General features: G+C 48.9%; 1 protein-coding gene across 1 annotated transcript in view; it reads right to left on the bottom strand.

Moving 5' to 3' along the window:
- Positions 1–15,596, bottom strand: part of GALNT17 (polypeptide N-acetylgalactosaminyltransferase 17) — a 214,121-nt gene that overhangs the window by 154,626 nt on the left and 43,899 nt on the right. The window contains exon 2 of the mRNA XM_056506705.1: positions 4,101–4,284. Coding sequence (XP_056362680.1) covers positions 4,101–4,284 — 184 coding nt within the window. The remainder of the gene's footprint in view (positions 1–4,100; positions 4,285–15,596) is intronic.

The following is a 15,596-nucleotide window of genomic DNA, read 5'->3' as shown; positions in this document are numbered from 1 at the left end:
CCAAGGAAGAGCCTTCCCAGCCATCCCCACTGGGATCTGTTACTGATTCACTGGAAAATCCCCCACAGCCAGCACAGCCTTTCCTGCTCAGCAGAGGGTCAGGATTAGGACCAGCAGTGGGGCCCAGGTGTGACAGGCTCAGCCCACACCACGGGCACCACCTCTCTGGGAATCAGCACAGGGCAACCCCCGAGCCCAGGGGGAACAGCAGGAAGAGTTTGCACCTGCCAGCCCAGGTGAGCAGCCCCAGGGGTGGGGAAAGGGGAATGGGGAAAGGGGGAAGAGGAATGGGGAATGGGGAAAGGGAATGGGGAATGGGGAAAGGGGGAAGAGGAATAGGGAATGGGGAAAGGGGGAAGGGGAAAGGGGAATGGGAATAGGAATGGGGAAAGGGGAATGGGGTGTGAGGAAATGGGGAACAGGAATGGGGAAAGGGGAAAGGGAAAAGAGGAAAGGGGAAGAGGAAAGAGGATGAGGGAAGAGGAAGAAAAAAAGGAAAGGGGAAAGAAGAGAGGGAGAGGGGAAAGGGGAAGGGAAGGGAAGGGAAGGGAAGGGAAGGGAAGGGAAGGGAAGGGAAGGGAAGGGAAGGGAAGGGAAGGGAAGGGAAGGGAAGGGAAGGGAAGGGAAGGGAAGGGAAGGGAAGGGAAGGGAAGGGAAGAAGGAGAAAGGGGAAGAGATAAGGAAAGTGGAATAGGAAAGGGGAGAGGGAAAAAGGGGAGAGAAGAAAGAGGAAGGGGGAAAGGGAAGGGATAAGGGAAGAGGAAAGGGAAAAGAGAAAGGTGAAGGAAATCCCAGAACTAAAGAAAATGTGATAATCCAAACTACCAGAAAATGACACCAGAATTCCCCAATCAGGGCAAACAAGGTATTCTGCCACAGCTCCTGGTGCTGGGAAAGACCTCACCTTCTCCTGAACAACATCCTCACATCTCTGGGACCATCTTCCCAGGGAAACTCCCTCCCTCCTCCACCTCTGGGCAGGACTGAGAGGCCTGAGCTGTGAGCTGGGCTGGCTCCCCTCACCAGCAGCACCTGAACTCCCTGAGCAGGGATTTCTGAGTCCCTGAACCCTCAGTGATGCTGAGCACGAGGTGCAGGGAGCCTGGAGATGCAGAAACACAAACAAAATGTGCCAAACTTCCCCTGAACTCTCCTTGCTCCCCTTGCCTTTGGCCACAGGCACAAAAAAGGAGCAGGAAAAAGGCTCAGAGCTCTGATGTAGCATTGCTCAGCACTCAGGGCAGTGACACTTGACCACATAAATGTTCCCTTAAAAACAGGGCAAACTGAGAGGAAGGCTGGGGAGTGCCAGCCTGTGCCAGGACCAGTCCCAGTCCATTGGCATTCCAGACACTCTGCAGCCTTTAGCTGAACCACACAGGCTTCACTATTATATTTAAAACTACTACATGCTTTGTAATGCTTATCAGCTGGAGGGTTTTCAACAGTTTTTCCCCACTAATGCTGCAATTTCAAAGCCATTTAGGCTAATTTCCCTTGACTTGAATCTATTTTAATCAGAAACCAGGATACTTGACTTAAATGGTTTGTGTTCAACCCTTCATAAAATCAGCCATAAAACTTTATGCACTAAATAGCAAGGGAGCCTCGAAGCCAGAGGTAGGAAGGGGTGAAACTTTCCAAATTCTCCAGCAAACTCCAGCCTATTACACATCAGAACAACTGTTCTCTTACATTATCAAGACAATTGATCCCAAAAACAAAAAAAAACCCAATAAACAAAACACACTCCTGAAGTTCTTCAGTAGATAAAAGGCACTAAGTTGTGCAGCTGCACTCAGTACTCACAGATTCTCTCCCAAATCTCCAAAGTGAAGCATTTTTAATGCAGTGCTGTGCCCTGTCCTCTCCCCCACTCTCTCATGGAATGATGGATAGTGGAACTGAGCAAAAATACAACACAAGGCTGAAAATGTCAGCATTAATCCTTTTCTTCCCCCCAAATCTGAAAAGAAACATTACTTCCCAAATTAATTCTCGCCAAGTAATGCTGGCTCTGCTGGAAGTCAGAGCTGTGGATGAGAAATGGAAATCAGCAGCTCAGCCTCAGGTAGGTGATGGAGAAGGTCTCGCTCCAAGGATCCTGCATTGTGCTGGGATTTGCATATCACAGAGGCAAAGTGCCTCTGAATTTGTACCTGCAGTTCAGCAGGGCTGGAGGAGCTGCAGCAGCAAAACCCAGGCTGGGCCTCCATCCCTTTGGAAACTCAGCCAGGGATTTCTGTTCTCAGTGCTGACAGCCCTGGGGCTGCTCAGAGTTCAGGCAGTGCCTGGAGAGGGCAAGGAGCAAGAGCTGTCCCTGTTCCCATAGCCTGGACAGACTGGAGAATGTGGGACAGAAGGAACAAGAGCTGTCCCTGCTCCACAGCCTGGATAAACTGGAGAATGTGGGACAGAGGAACAAGAGCTGTCCCTGTTCCCATAGCCTGGATAAACTGGAGAATGTGGGACAGGGGGGAACAAGAGCTGTCCCTGCTCCACAGCCTGGATAAACTGGAGAATGTGGGACAGAGGAACAAGAGCTGTCCCTGCTCCACAGCCTGGACACACTGGAGAATGTGGGACAGAAGGAACAAGAGCTGTCCCTGCTCCACAGCCTGGATAAACTGGAGAATGTGGGACAGAAGGAACAAGAGCTGTCCCTGCTCCACAGCCTGGATAAACTGGAGAATGTGGGACAGAGGAACAAGAGCTGTCCCTGCTCCACAGCCTGGATAAACTGGAGAATGTGGGACAGAGGAACAAGAGCTGTCCCTGCTCCACAGCCTGGACACACTGGAGAATGTGGGACAGAGGAACAAGAGCTGTCCCTGCTCCACAGCCTGGACACACTGGAGAATGTGGGACAGAGGAACAAGAGCTGTCCCTGCTCCACAGCCTGGACAGACTGGAGAATGTGGGACAGAATGAACAAGAGCTGTCCCTGTTCCACAGCCTGGACAGACTGGAGAATGTGGGACAGAGGAACAAGAGCTGTCCCTGCTGCCAGGGAGCCCCTGACACATGAGCTGCATCCCTGCTGCAGTTCTCAATGCACTGCAGATGCCAGGCAACAACTTTGTCACTGCCCCAATGACACAGGCATTGGACACGAATCCTTCACAACTGAAACCTCTCTAAGCTTGTTTTTTATCAGGGATTTCACTCCAGGCCTGGACATACTGACACTTTTCTATTTTGAAGAACACTCTGGCAGCCATATCTAAAATTACCCTTCACAAAGATAAACCTGCAGCGTGTCTCTCCTCATCCTCTCAACAAAATGATGTGTCACCTCTTTTAAAGGCTGTTCTCCTGTGCTGCTTGGCAGGTAAACATCACCACTTAAAAGCTCAATCAAAAAGAGGAGAGGAAAGATATTACACCTGCAGAAACTCTCTTTACAGGCCTAGATTTCCAAGATCCCAGAGTGTCCCTGGAGGATTCCTGTGCTGGGAGGAGCCTGAGGGCAGCCCAAGGCCCTGGAGGTCCTGCAGGGATGTGAAGGAGCTGACAAGGAGGGAGGGAGAATCTCTGCACACTTTTAGAGGGTATTAAACCAAAAGCTCAGAAGCTCAGTGAAAGCAGAGCTTCTGGTGGCATCACTTCCACCCAAAATCATGGACTGCTTTAGGAAAACAGAGACAGACTGGGAAGAAATTCACTTCTTTCCCCTGATAAATCATCTTGATGAACTCTCTCACTCTCTCCAACTACCTGGAACAAGGGTGGGGACGAGTTTCTCCTCCCAGGACAAGCAGAAACAGCTTCAAGTTGTGTCAGGGGAGATTCAGGTTAGATGTTAGGAAATATTTCTTCATGGAAGGGTGGTCAGGCCCTGCTCTGGGGATGTGGCAGGTGGGGACACAGGTCATGGTGGCCTGGGCAGTGCTGGGGAATGGTTGGGCTCAGCCTCGATGATGCTGTGATTCCATGAGCTCATTCCAGCCCAACCACCCCAACTTCTCATCACTGAGCAGGGCCCTGGGAACAGTGAGGGAAGAGCCAACAGCAGCAAACCCAGCTGGGAGAGCCAGCAGCATGCTGGCTCTGGGGGGACACCTGGACACAAATTCCCTCCTGGAGCGGCTGGCACGTACTTGGTTGGGCGATAATCCGGGATGGAACGGTCCAGGGAGATCTTCTCACTGAGGTAGGAGTTGTAGCCATACTTCTCATGGGGTCCCTTGGCTTTCTCCTCCTCCTCAGGGGACAGGGTGGCTGGGAGGCCACCCTTGCCACGGCCACCATAGCCCTCAATGAGACCAAGGGACTTGGACAGACCTGGGGGAAACAAAAACAACACTGTGGTAAATCCATTCCTGGGAAACCCATCATTGAGAAAACCTTGGTAAAACCCATAATTGAGAAAACCCATCATTGAGAAAACCCTGGTAAAACCCATCATTGGGAAAAGCCATCATTGAGAAAACCTTGGGAAAACCCATCATTGGGAAAACCCATCATTGAGAAAACCTTGGGAAAACCCATCATTGGGAAAACCCACCATTAAGAAAAGCCTGGTAAAACCCATCGCTGGGAAAAGCCATCATTGGTAAAATCCATAATTGGTAAAATATATAATTGAGAAAACCCATCATTGGGAAAACCCATCCCTGGTAAAAACCATCCCTGGTAAAACTCATCATTGGTAAAATCCTGGTAAAACCCATCCCTGGTAAAACCCATCATTGGGAAAAGCCATCATTAGTAAAATCCATAATTGGTAAAATATATAGTTAAGAAAAGCCATCATTGGTAAAACCCATCCCTGGTAAAACCCTGGTAAAACCCATCATTGGGAAAACCCATCATTGGGAAAACCCATCCCTGGTAAAAACCATCCCTGGTAAAAACCATCATTGGTAAAATCCATCATTGGTAAAATATATCATTGGGAAAACCCATCCCTGGGAAAACCCATCCTTGGGAAAACCCTGGGAAAACCCATCATTGGGAAAACCCATCATTGGGAAAACCCATCACTGAGAAAATCCATCATTGGTAAATCCATCATTATAAAATATATAATTGAGAAAACCCATCCCTGGTAAAATCCTGGTAAAACCCATCCATGGTAAAACCTATTCCTGTTAAAACCTATCACTGGTAAAACCCATCCCTGGTGAAACCCATCATTGGTAAAACACATTATTGGGAAAAACCATCCATGGGAAAACCCATCACTGGGAAAACCCATCCTTAGTAAAGCCCATCCCTGGTAAAACCAATTCCTGTTAAAACCTATCATTGGTAAAACCCTGCTAAAACTCATCATTGGGAAAACCCATCCCTGGTAAAGACCCATTATTGGGAAAAGCCATCACTGGTAAAACCCTGGTAAAACCCATCACTGGTAAACCCTTGGCAAAACCCATCACTGGTAAAACCCTGGTAAAACCCATCCCTGGTAAAACCCATCCCTGGTAAAACCTATCCCTAGTAAAACCCATTGCTGTTATTTCCAACTCCTAAAGAAAAAAAAATACTCCAAAGATCCTGGCTGTTTTGGGTTCCTGGCTGTTTTGGGTTCCTGGCTGTTTTGGGATGGTTTTCTGCAAACATCCCATGTGCTCCTTCTTTGGCCCAAAGCTGGAATATAAATGGCTCAATTCTTGCAATTGCTCACAGCCCAGGCACGCTGCTCCTGCCAGCCCTGCCCCTGGTGTGCAGCTGATAACCTGTCCCAGGATCTGTGCATTTATTTAGTTCGTGGGGAGGTTATTCAGGCCTCCCTCCCACTTTCAGAGAGGTAATTACATGGAAGGTTAGATGTCCCCAGGAGAAGGATAGGTTGAACACAGAGCAGGAATAAAACAGGGCTGGTTAAGTGCCAGCTGAATGAATTTTTGCTCAGTGTGAACATTGAACAGCATACAAATGGTAGGGATTTAAAAACAATTTCCCCTCAAAGCTTTCTTATCTTTTAAAGTACAGTGTTCCCAGACCCTTATCAAGGGGAATTATTTATTTATATCTGCATAGCTGAAGGAAATAGGCAAAGTTCAAAATGAGCTGCATATAAAGAGCTCCATGGATGATTTGGTGGTGGCTGTGGGAAGCCAAGTCCATGTTCATATTATTATTTATTAGACAGGACACCTGGAATTTGAATATTTTTCATTAGCAGAATTGGTCAGAAACATAATGATGGATTTTGGTTTGGTTTTTATCTGTTTGGTTTTTTTTATAATGCAAGACACCAGGGTATATTCCCATTGCTTCCCTGACTGAGAACAGGACAGATTTTGTCACCTCTGAAGCTTTTGAAGGGACAATAACCTTGGGGTTGGTCCAGCTCCCAAACCTACCACTGACTTCCATTGTCCTGGACAAAACATTCCTGCCTCCCCAGGCAGAAATGCTGGGAATTCCCAAGCTGGGAATGTAAATCCCAGTTGGAAGCACAGTTTGAAGAATTATTATTATTATTATTATTACTACTATTATTATTACTACTGTGGTTGTTGGTGTTCCTTCTGACAAGGAAGCTTTCAACACCCTTCCCTGCTCCATCAGAGCCCCTCTGACCACACTGGGCTTGATTAGATTTTTTCTGAGGACAAACCAACAAAGCAGCTGCCAGGATCCCAGGCTGGGCTCACACATGCAGGTGCCTTTCCCAGCCAGGGCAAAGGTGGCACTTTGTGGCTCAGCAGGTCACTCTGTGAATTTCCCAACCCCAAGTGGTTCCACTCTGGGAAGCCTCAGCATCTCCCAGTTTGCTTTCAGAGGTTCATTTTGTTGTTCTTGATTCATTTGAACACATTTCTCCCTGCCCCAGTGCTTTTGCTTCCCCTGTATGGAGGAAGTGGGGACTTCTGAGGGGGCAGAGGCTCCATGGATGGAGGTGGGATGTGGGAACCATGGACATCCCAGCACCTGGCTCTGGTAGAAGCAGGTTTTAAAATCACAAGTTGGTTATTACCAACAGCTGTTAACAGATAATTAACTCAGACACCAAGGCAGTGCCTGTCCCAGAGCTGCACACTTGAAGCCAGCAGGGAAGGATGATCCCTCTAAGGCAAACACATCCCCCTCAAGATCCCAGCCAGTCTCCAGAGGTTCTTATCTCTGGCTCAGGTGAGGGAATTGTGCTCCCTTCAGCTCAGTGAAGGACCTGGAATTCGAGGTGAGGAATCTCCCTGAGTGCTCAAAACACCCCCAGGCACCGAGGGGGACAGGTCCCAGCACACATTTCCCTCTGCTCACTCAGTTTATTTCTGCAGATTCTGTCCTTCTACTGCTTCGAGTTGGTAAATGCTGACAAACCAACCTCATTTAACCAAAGAAATCAATCAGCTGGATCCATTTGTGTTGGGCAGGGCATCACCACGAGCCCACCATGCAGGGAGCAGCAGGAGCAGGGAGAGGCATGGAGATGAACATTCCCAGTGGGATGTGTCTGTCTCTGGGCTGCTTCAACATTTCCTCTCAGCCCAGGCACTCAGAGGGTTCAGCAATGCCACTGGTGCATGGCACTCAAAGCAAGAGTCAAGAAGGTTTGGCAAGGAAACTAATTCATGTCCAAAGAGAAGAGGAAGGAATTTGTTCCCAGCTGGCTGAAAGGGTGCCTCAGGGGCAGCAAAACTAAAAACAAATGGTGACAGCACATCCTCATCCAGTGACTCCATTCATTGGCTTTTATTCACCACATTTTTGGGCACCTTCCTGTGAACCTGAGGTACCTTTGCTATGACTTCAGGAATTACCATGAGCCCAGCCCATGTGGCTGCTCAGGGTATTCTGAGACTCCATGGAACCTGCTTGGAATTGGCTGCAAGGGCCAGAAGTGACACAAAGACAGCATGGCAGGAGCATGGTGCCATCAGCTCATTTCCTAAAAAACAGGGCTGAAAGCAGAGTCAGGACTGTTCCAAGTCACAGAGCAAAGCCTTTATCATTCTGCAGGCACCATGCAGAAGTGCTGAACCTCTGCCAGAAAGTCTCTCCTGATGCCCACTCCAGCCTACCTGTAGGGATAAACAGCACTAATCCCCACAAAAAATCCTGGTCTTTGGAGGGAATTCAGCCCCTAGGGAATTCTGCAAGCTCAGGAGATGGGAATGGGCTGCATGGAGATGAGGTGTAGGTGCAGATCAGAGCTCTGAGCAGCCACAACTTCACTCATCCCAAAGCCACACTCACCCAAGGCTAAAACAGGAATTTTTTTCAGAATCTCCTAAAAATTCTGAACTTTGGAACAAATGGAATATATTGCTATTGTACTGCAGGACTAGAAGGGAAAAGGAAAAGCAAAACACCACTTGGAGCTGCCAAGATCTGAGCCTCTCCTGCTGGAGCAGCCAGACAGGGGACCCCTGGGGACTGGCAGCAGTTGGTTTTCTTCAAGATGATATAAAAATTTAATCTCTACAGCAGAATTATTCCTAGACTGAGCACAGTTAGAGTAAATATATTAGTTTCTTTCTAAGCTGAGTGTATTTCAGGAGGAGGCAGGAGTTTTCTAGGACAGAGAAAACCTTTAGTGAAACACAATCAAATGTGATTCGCAGCCTTCATTTCCAAAGTCTCCTTGGGAGCTGGAGGGGGGGAAAATCTTTTTGCTCCATGTCAGCTTGGATGAAGGAAAACATTAACCCTGCTAGACAACTCTCAGCTGAGGAAATTTGTGATGGGGGAGCTGGGGAAGAAGGAAGAGCCCTGAAATGAAAAGACATTTCTGAGAAAGGGATGCTGAGCTTAACGCTGGGGGTGAGAGGGAAAACATCAACCTTGCAGTGCCTGAAGGGGTCACAGGGGGCTGGAGAGGGACTGGGGACAAGGATGGAGGGACAGGACACAGGGAATGGCTGCCACTGGCAGAGAGCAGGGCTGGATGGGATATTGGGCAGGAATTGTCCCTGTGAGGGTGGGCAGGGCTGGCACAGGGTGCCCAGAGCAGCTGTGGCTGCCCCTGGATCCCTGGCAGCGCCCAAGGCCAGGCTGGGCAGGGCTGGGAGCAGCTGGGACAGTGGGAGGTGTCCCTGCCATGGCAGGGGTGGAATAAGATGATGTTCAAAGTCCCTTCCAACCTAAACCATTTGGGATTTTAATACAGGAAAGATTTCTGGAAAAGCAAAATTTTTAGCTGCATTTTTCCATATCTGTATCTCCTGCAGCATGAGGTACAGAATACCCAGAGCTCAGGGTGGAAGTCACATTCCAACAGGGAAGAGGAACCTGAAGCCCCCTTCTCCAGAGGGAATAAGTAACACTGAAATAGTGCTGGAAAACATGGGAGCCATAAAGAGAAATTAAAGGAGCTATCTCTGCAAAGCACAGCTCTTACTCAGTGAAGCACAGTGGATTTTTCAGCCCCAAGAACTCTCACAGGGATGTTGCTCCTGGCCTAAGCCAGCCTGAGAGGTGAAGGCCACCAAGGAATCTCTGACCTGGGAAAAAGCCAAAGTGAGGAGGTGAATGGAGTGTGTGACCTGCAGGGAGCCAGAGACAGGACACAGCAGAGAGGATCCCAGGGCATTGTGTGAGAAACCACAACTGCTAAAGGGCAGAATGTCCCAGGAATGCTGGAAATGATGGGAACTGCTGAAGTTTTTAGTGCTGTCCTGCTGATCACTGCACACACAGACTATTAAAGGGAGGGCAGAAGAACAGGCACGAATTTTCCTTTGCAGCCCTGGTGGAACCTGGGGCATGGGATTTTCTCCCCTTGCAGCAGTTTTTACACAGTTTTAGCCAGATTTGCTGAGGACTGGTATTATTAGGGTAAATAACTCCCATTCCCCTGCTGTGGGTGACACCTGTGTAAGGTGGAGCTCTGTGCCACAGGGCTGTGGGAGCTGTGCAGGGAGCACAAACACACTGTCAGCTTCCTTTGCTGTTACTGCCTCCCCAAAGCATCCTCATACTCCTGCAGGGGAACTAAAAGTAGCTGTAAAGGCATCAGAATATGAGAGTTTGCTTTCTCCTGGGGGAAAAAAATGCTTAAAGTTTAAAAATGAGCTTAAATACTACAGCCCAGTGAAAAAAAACAGTATTCCCCTGAACCCTGTACAATTCTATTCACTGTACATGCTAAATTTATTTTTCCCAGGGCTGACCACTTATCAAAAGTTTATCCCCCAAATCAGATGCTGGACTGTCCTTTGACTGGACTGTCCTTCCCCAGGAGCTGGATTTTAGCATACCAGGACATCTCCCCCAGTGCAGGAGTGCACAGAGCTGCCTGGTGTCCTTCACCATGCAAAGGAAGGGTTGGTTCACTGCAGAGATTACCATGAGCATGGTGACTTTCAGAAGGGGGGGTCACACAAACTCCCACCCTCTGCCTTCAGGCTGAATGACAAACTGGAACTCAGACAAAGCAGCAGATGAATGAGCCCAGGCTTGGCAAGCAGGGATTTTAGCAGATACAAACTGAAAATAGAGCATATTTCACCTGTACTCCAACATATTGCAGCTCTGAAAAAGCTCCTGCCTATGAAAAATTATGTGAATAATTCTGGCTGAAATGAATTTGTCCAACAGAGCATTAAGATTTCACTTAAATAATTGTGACAGGTAGGGGGTAAGGGAATTGAACACATTTTCTTGCAGCCCAGCCAGGCAAGGACCAAAACCAGGATGGGCACAGTTCATTTTTGAATCTATTTAATAATATAACCTTTTTAATGCCAGGCTGGATGGGCCTTGGAGCCCCCTGCTCTGGTGGAAGGTGTCCCTGGCCATGGCAGGGGGGAATGAGATGAGCTTTAAGGTCCCTTCCAACACAACCACTCTGAGATTCTCTGGTTTAAGCTTAGATTAGATGATGACCTGTAGAAGAATATTTTAAGCCCAGCTGTGCTTACACCATTATGGGAACAGTCAGACAATGCTCAATTCCCACCCTGCACCCCTTGGAAAGGAGGGAGAAGGGAGCACAGTCACTGCACAGGTCTGAAGCCTCATTTGAAATGTTTAAACACAAATCTATATTTACATGTCCACACACACAGGGATTCAAAAATGAAGTTTTCTTATCAATACAGAAATGGAAACAGAGGGAAATGACTTTCAGAGCCAGAGGGAGGATCAGCACCCAGAGCAAGGACAACACAGTCATCAGGACAATGTCAGAGCCTATTTAGCCTATTACACTACCAAGTTCTGCTTCCAAATGATAATTCCCCAATCCAGATTTGCCCCTGGCACAAAACAGAAATCCTTCCCCAGGCCAAGGTTGTTTAGTTTTGAGGAATGATTTATTTGGTTCCAACACCTGGGACTGGAGAAAGAGCTCTGTCCTCCCTACAAGTCCAAAAATAGTGGCATTTACCACTCTGCTCACATTGATAAAATCACTTGTTGAGAAAGGCAGAACTTGGCAGCAGAGCTGGTGCAGAGCAGAAATCCATAGGCTAAAGAAAGCTCTTTGCAGCTCAGCAGGGAAAACAGGCACTGCTGTCAGGGGAGTCTCAGCACAGAGACCTTGTTCAGACACAAAAGACAAGACTGAAGGTGACTCAGATCCCACATGGACACAGTGAAGCACTCCTGGCAATTTAACAATGAGAGCAATGCCTTTCCCTGTAGGCACAGCCACCCCCACCCCAGAAGGGGAAATTCCACTCAAGAAGCCAATCCCTTGCAGCTGATTCAGGTTTGTCCCAAAATCACCAGTTACACACCACTGGAGCAGCCCTTCATGTCTGCTCTCATCCACAGCACCAGCAGCAGCCTGGGAATTCTGGATAACAGCCTGGGATCCAGGAGCAGGAAAGGATGAAGGGGATTTGCAGAAAAGGTGAAGGAAAGTGTTTGTTGCAGAAATCTCACCTGCATGTTATGACACAAATACAGATTTATACCTCTGACTAACAGGAGACTCTCACATTCTGGAAATACTGGAGAAAAGGGAGGAAAAAGAGGCAGAAAGGATAGGATCACAGTGTGTAACAAAAAGGAAAATCAGGGTAAGAACCATCACTAAGATCATTTAGTGAGAGAGCTGACTCCAGTTACACCACACTTGTGTTCAGGATGTCAGAGAACTCCAGAGAACTGGCTTTGGTAAGCCCTGCCTGAGGGCTGCTTTCAAGGACCCAATATTCCTGGGATTCAGGCACAACACACAGCAAAGTATCTGCAGGAGCTGCTCAGATCAGTCCAGAGCAACCTTCCCACCAGCAGCTCCCTGTCTGTTCCAGTGGCACAGATCTCCACAGAGCACCAGCATGCCCAGGCAGCAGGAGGGAGACCCTCAGAAGGGGAGGGGACCCTGTGAAGAGCACCCAGCATAGAGCTGCAGTCTGGATTAGGTTGAAAGGGACATTAAAGTTCATCTCATCCCCACCCCTGCCATGGCAGAAACACCTCCCACTGTCCCAGCTGCTCCCAGCCCTGCCCAGCCTGGCCTTGGGCACTGCCAGGGATCCAGGGCAGCCACAGCTGCTCTGTGCCAGGGCTGCCCAGCACAGCCAGCTCCAGAGATCAAGCAGGGAGAGAACAGATGCCCAGCAGAGCACAGCAGGACAGCAGCTTCATCTAAAGCACCACAACCAGAGCTGCATGGCTGAAACAGCCCTTGGTGAGACACTGCCACCAGCAGCCTGGGCTCACTTTAATTCCAGGCCCTTCATCCCCACCACCATCACTGTGCAGACAAAATGCTCAAAATGCTCCCAGGCTCCCTGCAGGCCTGCTGGGCCATCTGCCCCTGCCAGGGCAGCAGGGCTGGCTGCTCCAGCCTGGAGTCACCTGCTGGGGCTGCAGGACCAGAGGGGCTCCATGAGAGGAGGATGGATGAGCCTCTCCTCACCCCAACAGCAGCCTGGGAAAGAGCCACACTGGAGGCTTTGCCCTGTGTGCTGGGTTGATGTGGCCAGAAATGTGAATTCTGTCCCATCTGTTAACCCAGGTGGGGCAGTGCCCCTGATCTCCTGCACACATTATCTGCTCATGGGCCATCTTTAAACCAGCTGGGCAATCATCTTTATCTTCCCACAGCCCATCCTCCCTCCAGGAGATATCATCTGCTGCTGGCCCACTGAGTCCCAGGGCATGACTGATAAAATTCCATCATCCCACTGGGAGATGCTCCAGCCAGGGGAGCAGCCAAGCCTTTCCTACCCAGATAAAAACTGACATTTGGGACACCAAGGGACCTTCTTTCCACTGGATTCCAGAGGAAAGCCAGACCTTTGCACATCATCCCTGGAGCTTCAGAGGAAACTGCACCTTCTCCAGGAGCACTGCTCCAGCTGAACCACATCTGCCCCTGCAGGAGGATGCAGCCACCATTGAATGGGACTGTGCCAACACCCTGACTGACTGACGGGTGTCAGCTTGGATTCTGACTCTGGCAGGGTTTGGGATTGTTCTGTGTAATACTGCATTTCTATTTTAATTTTCCTGGTAAAGAACTGTTATTCCTAATTCCCATATCTTTGCCTGAGAGCCCCTTAATTTCAAAATTACAATAATAATTTGGAGGGAGGGGGTTTACATTCTCCATTTCAAAGAGAAGTTTCTGCCTTTATTGGCAGACACCTGTCCTTCACACCAGGACACCCAGCCATCCATGTGCTGGGAGGGAACTCCCTGAGAGCTGAAGCCTGCTGAAGAGCCATGAGAGCAGTCTGTGTTACAGCTGCTGAGGCACAGAGCATCACCCACAGCAGGAGCTGGCCTTACAGCCCTGGCACTTCCCAGAAACTTCAAAGATCAATTTGGAGCCCCATTTCCAGGACAGACAAGGTCCCTGGTCCATCCCCAGTGGGGTATGGATTCTCCACACAGCCCAGTGCCAGCTCTGCCCTTGGAGGGCTCTGCTGCAGCCCCTCACTGCTCCAAACCCTGCCTGTGGCACAGCTCGGGACACTGCAGCTCAAGGGAGCAAGGCCAAGGGCAAAACCACCTTGCATATTTACACTGCTCAGCCAAGGGCCCATTTGGGTGATGAATTAAACAATTACCTGCAGCTTTATTTTTAGGAGACAGGCTGCAATTGAAGCAAGAGAGAACTTATCTTGTTCTCCTCTCTGAGCTGCCAGGACGCTGCTCTGGCAGGACACACTCCTACGTGCCAGGCTGCTCAGGGACCATGGCAGGAGCAGCTCTTTGCTCAGAAAAATCACACATATCCCATTACTGGCAGTCTTCAAGGGCAGGATGGATGGGGCTCTGAGTGACCATTGGAACAAGATGATCTTCACATGTCCTTTTCAACCCAAACCATTTTCCTGCTGAGGATGGAAGAGTCTGGAAATGTCATTAGTACAGGCATTTTAAGAAATTCCCAAACCCTTCCATCCTCAGCAGCAAAACATCAGCCCTCACATTTGTGCTCAGGCAGTGATTTCTGAGGCCAAACTGCAAACTGCTCATGCCCAGGTAGTCACTCCCAGCACCACTCCAGGCTCAGGCAAATCTTTTGTTGAGCTTTCATTGCTGCTTTTATCCTCCAGTGCAAAATTTCAGTTCTTTGGGTAACACAGTCCATTCCCAACTCCATCACAACCAGAGCTATTGCTTGGGCACAGAGATGTCTAACTTCAGTGCCAGCCCAAAACCTCACAGCAAAGGTGTGAAAATAAGGATTTCTGAAATCCATCTTGTCCCAGAGAAGCTGTGACTGGAGCAGCACCTGCAGTGTGATGGGATTACCCCAGCCAGAGGAGCAGAACCACAGGAACAAGTATGGAAGCAAGAAAAGAACAGAACCCACAAAAACACAAACAAACAGTTTCTGAACCCCATTCAAAGGTTATAAATAATATTTAGCATTTTTATTTTCACAAGGAATCTGTTATTTCCAGATCATGTCTCTATAGCAAGCTGTTAGTGTTTGTGGTTTCCTCTAATGCATGTTCCTGTTTTCCTTCTGCAAACATTTCCTCTCTGTATAGATTGGCCTGTTGGAAAGAGGAAAATCGTTGCCATTTGGCAAGATAAGAAATGAAGAAATACCACAGTGTAAGAGCAGACATCACCAGTACAAAAGTGGCTGCTCAGGTTTTGGGCTGAGCTTTGTGGGTGTGTGGGAGGTTACACACCTGTGCACAGGGCACCTCCTCACAGAGCCCTGGGGGAGGCAGAAACTGCAGATGGTCACCACAACACCTGCCAGGTAGAAAACCCTACAGAGGCTCCCTGTTTCCCTCTCCTGAAGCCTGGGTGGTGTTTGTAACCCGGGGCCCAAGCAGAGTTCCAGGGCACTGGGACAAAAAGGGTCTGTGGGACTGTACCCTGAGAAGCACCACACTGCACAGGGACCCCCAGAACCTTCCAAATTCCAAAGGGGAACTTGAGCAATCCCTCCCTGGGCTACCTGCAATGTGCTCAATCTGTAAAGATTAATACATTAGAGAAGGGATGCCATTTCCCAAAACTGGCTTTCCCACAAAAAGGATGTAATTATGATGTGAAAATGGCTGCAGAGAGACAAACTCTGGGTTTACAAGAGCATCCTTAGCAAGCATGTACAAGTCTCATCCCAACTAACTGCATTTTACTGAGCTGTGAACTCACTAATTCCTTTTTAAGGCCAAGAAAGTCCATTTGGCAGAGGTTTGCTTGGTACATTTAACTTCTGTGCTCAGACACTGTCCTTGCTCAGTGCCCAAGCCCATCTCCTGCTGGTTTTGGGGTGT

Source organism: Oenanthe melanoleuca, chromosome 19 (assembly GCF_029582105.1).
Source record: "Oenanthe melanoleuca isolate GR-GAL-2019-014 chromosome 19, OMel1.0, whole genome shotgun sequence".
Taxonomy (NCBI): Eukaryota; Metazoa; Chordata; class Aves; order Passeriformes; family Muscicapidae; genus Oenanthe; species Oenanthe melanoleuca.
Note: the sequence above shows the minus strand (reverse complement) of the source record. Positions and strands in the feature narration are given on the sequence as shown.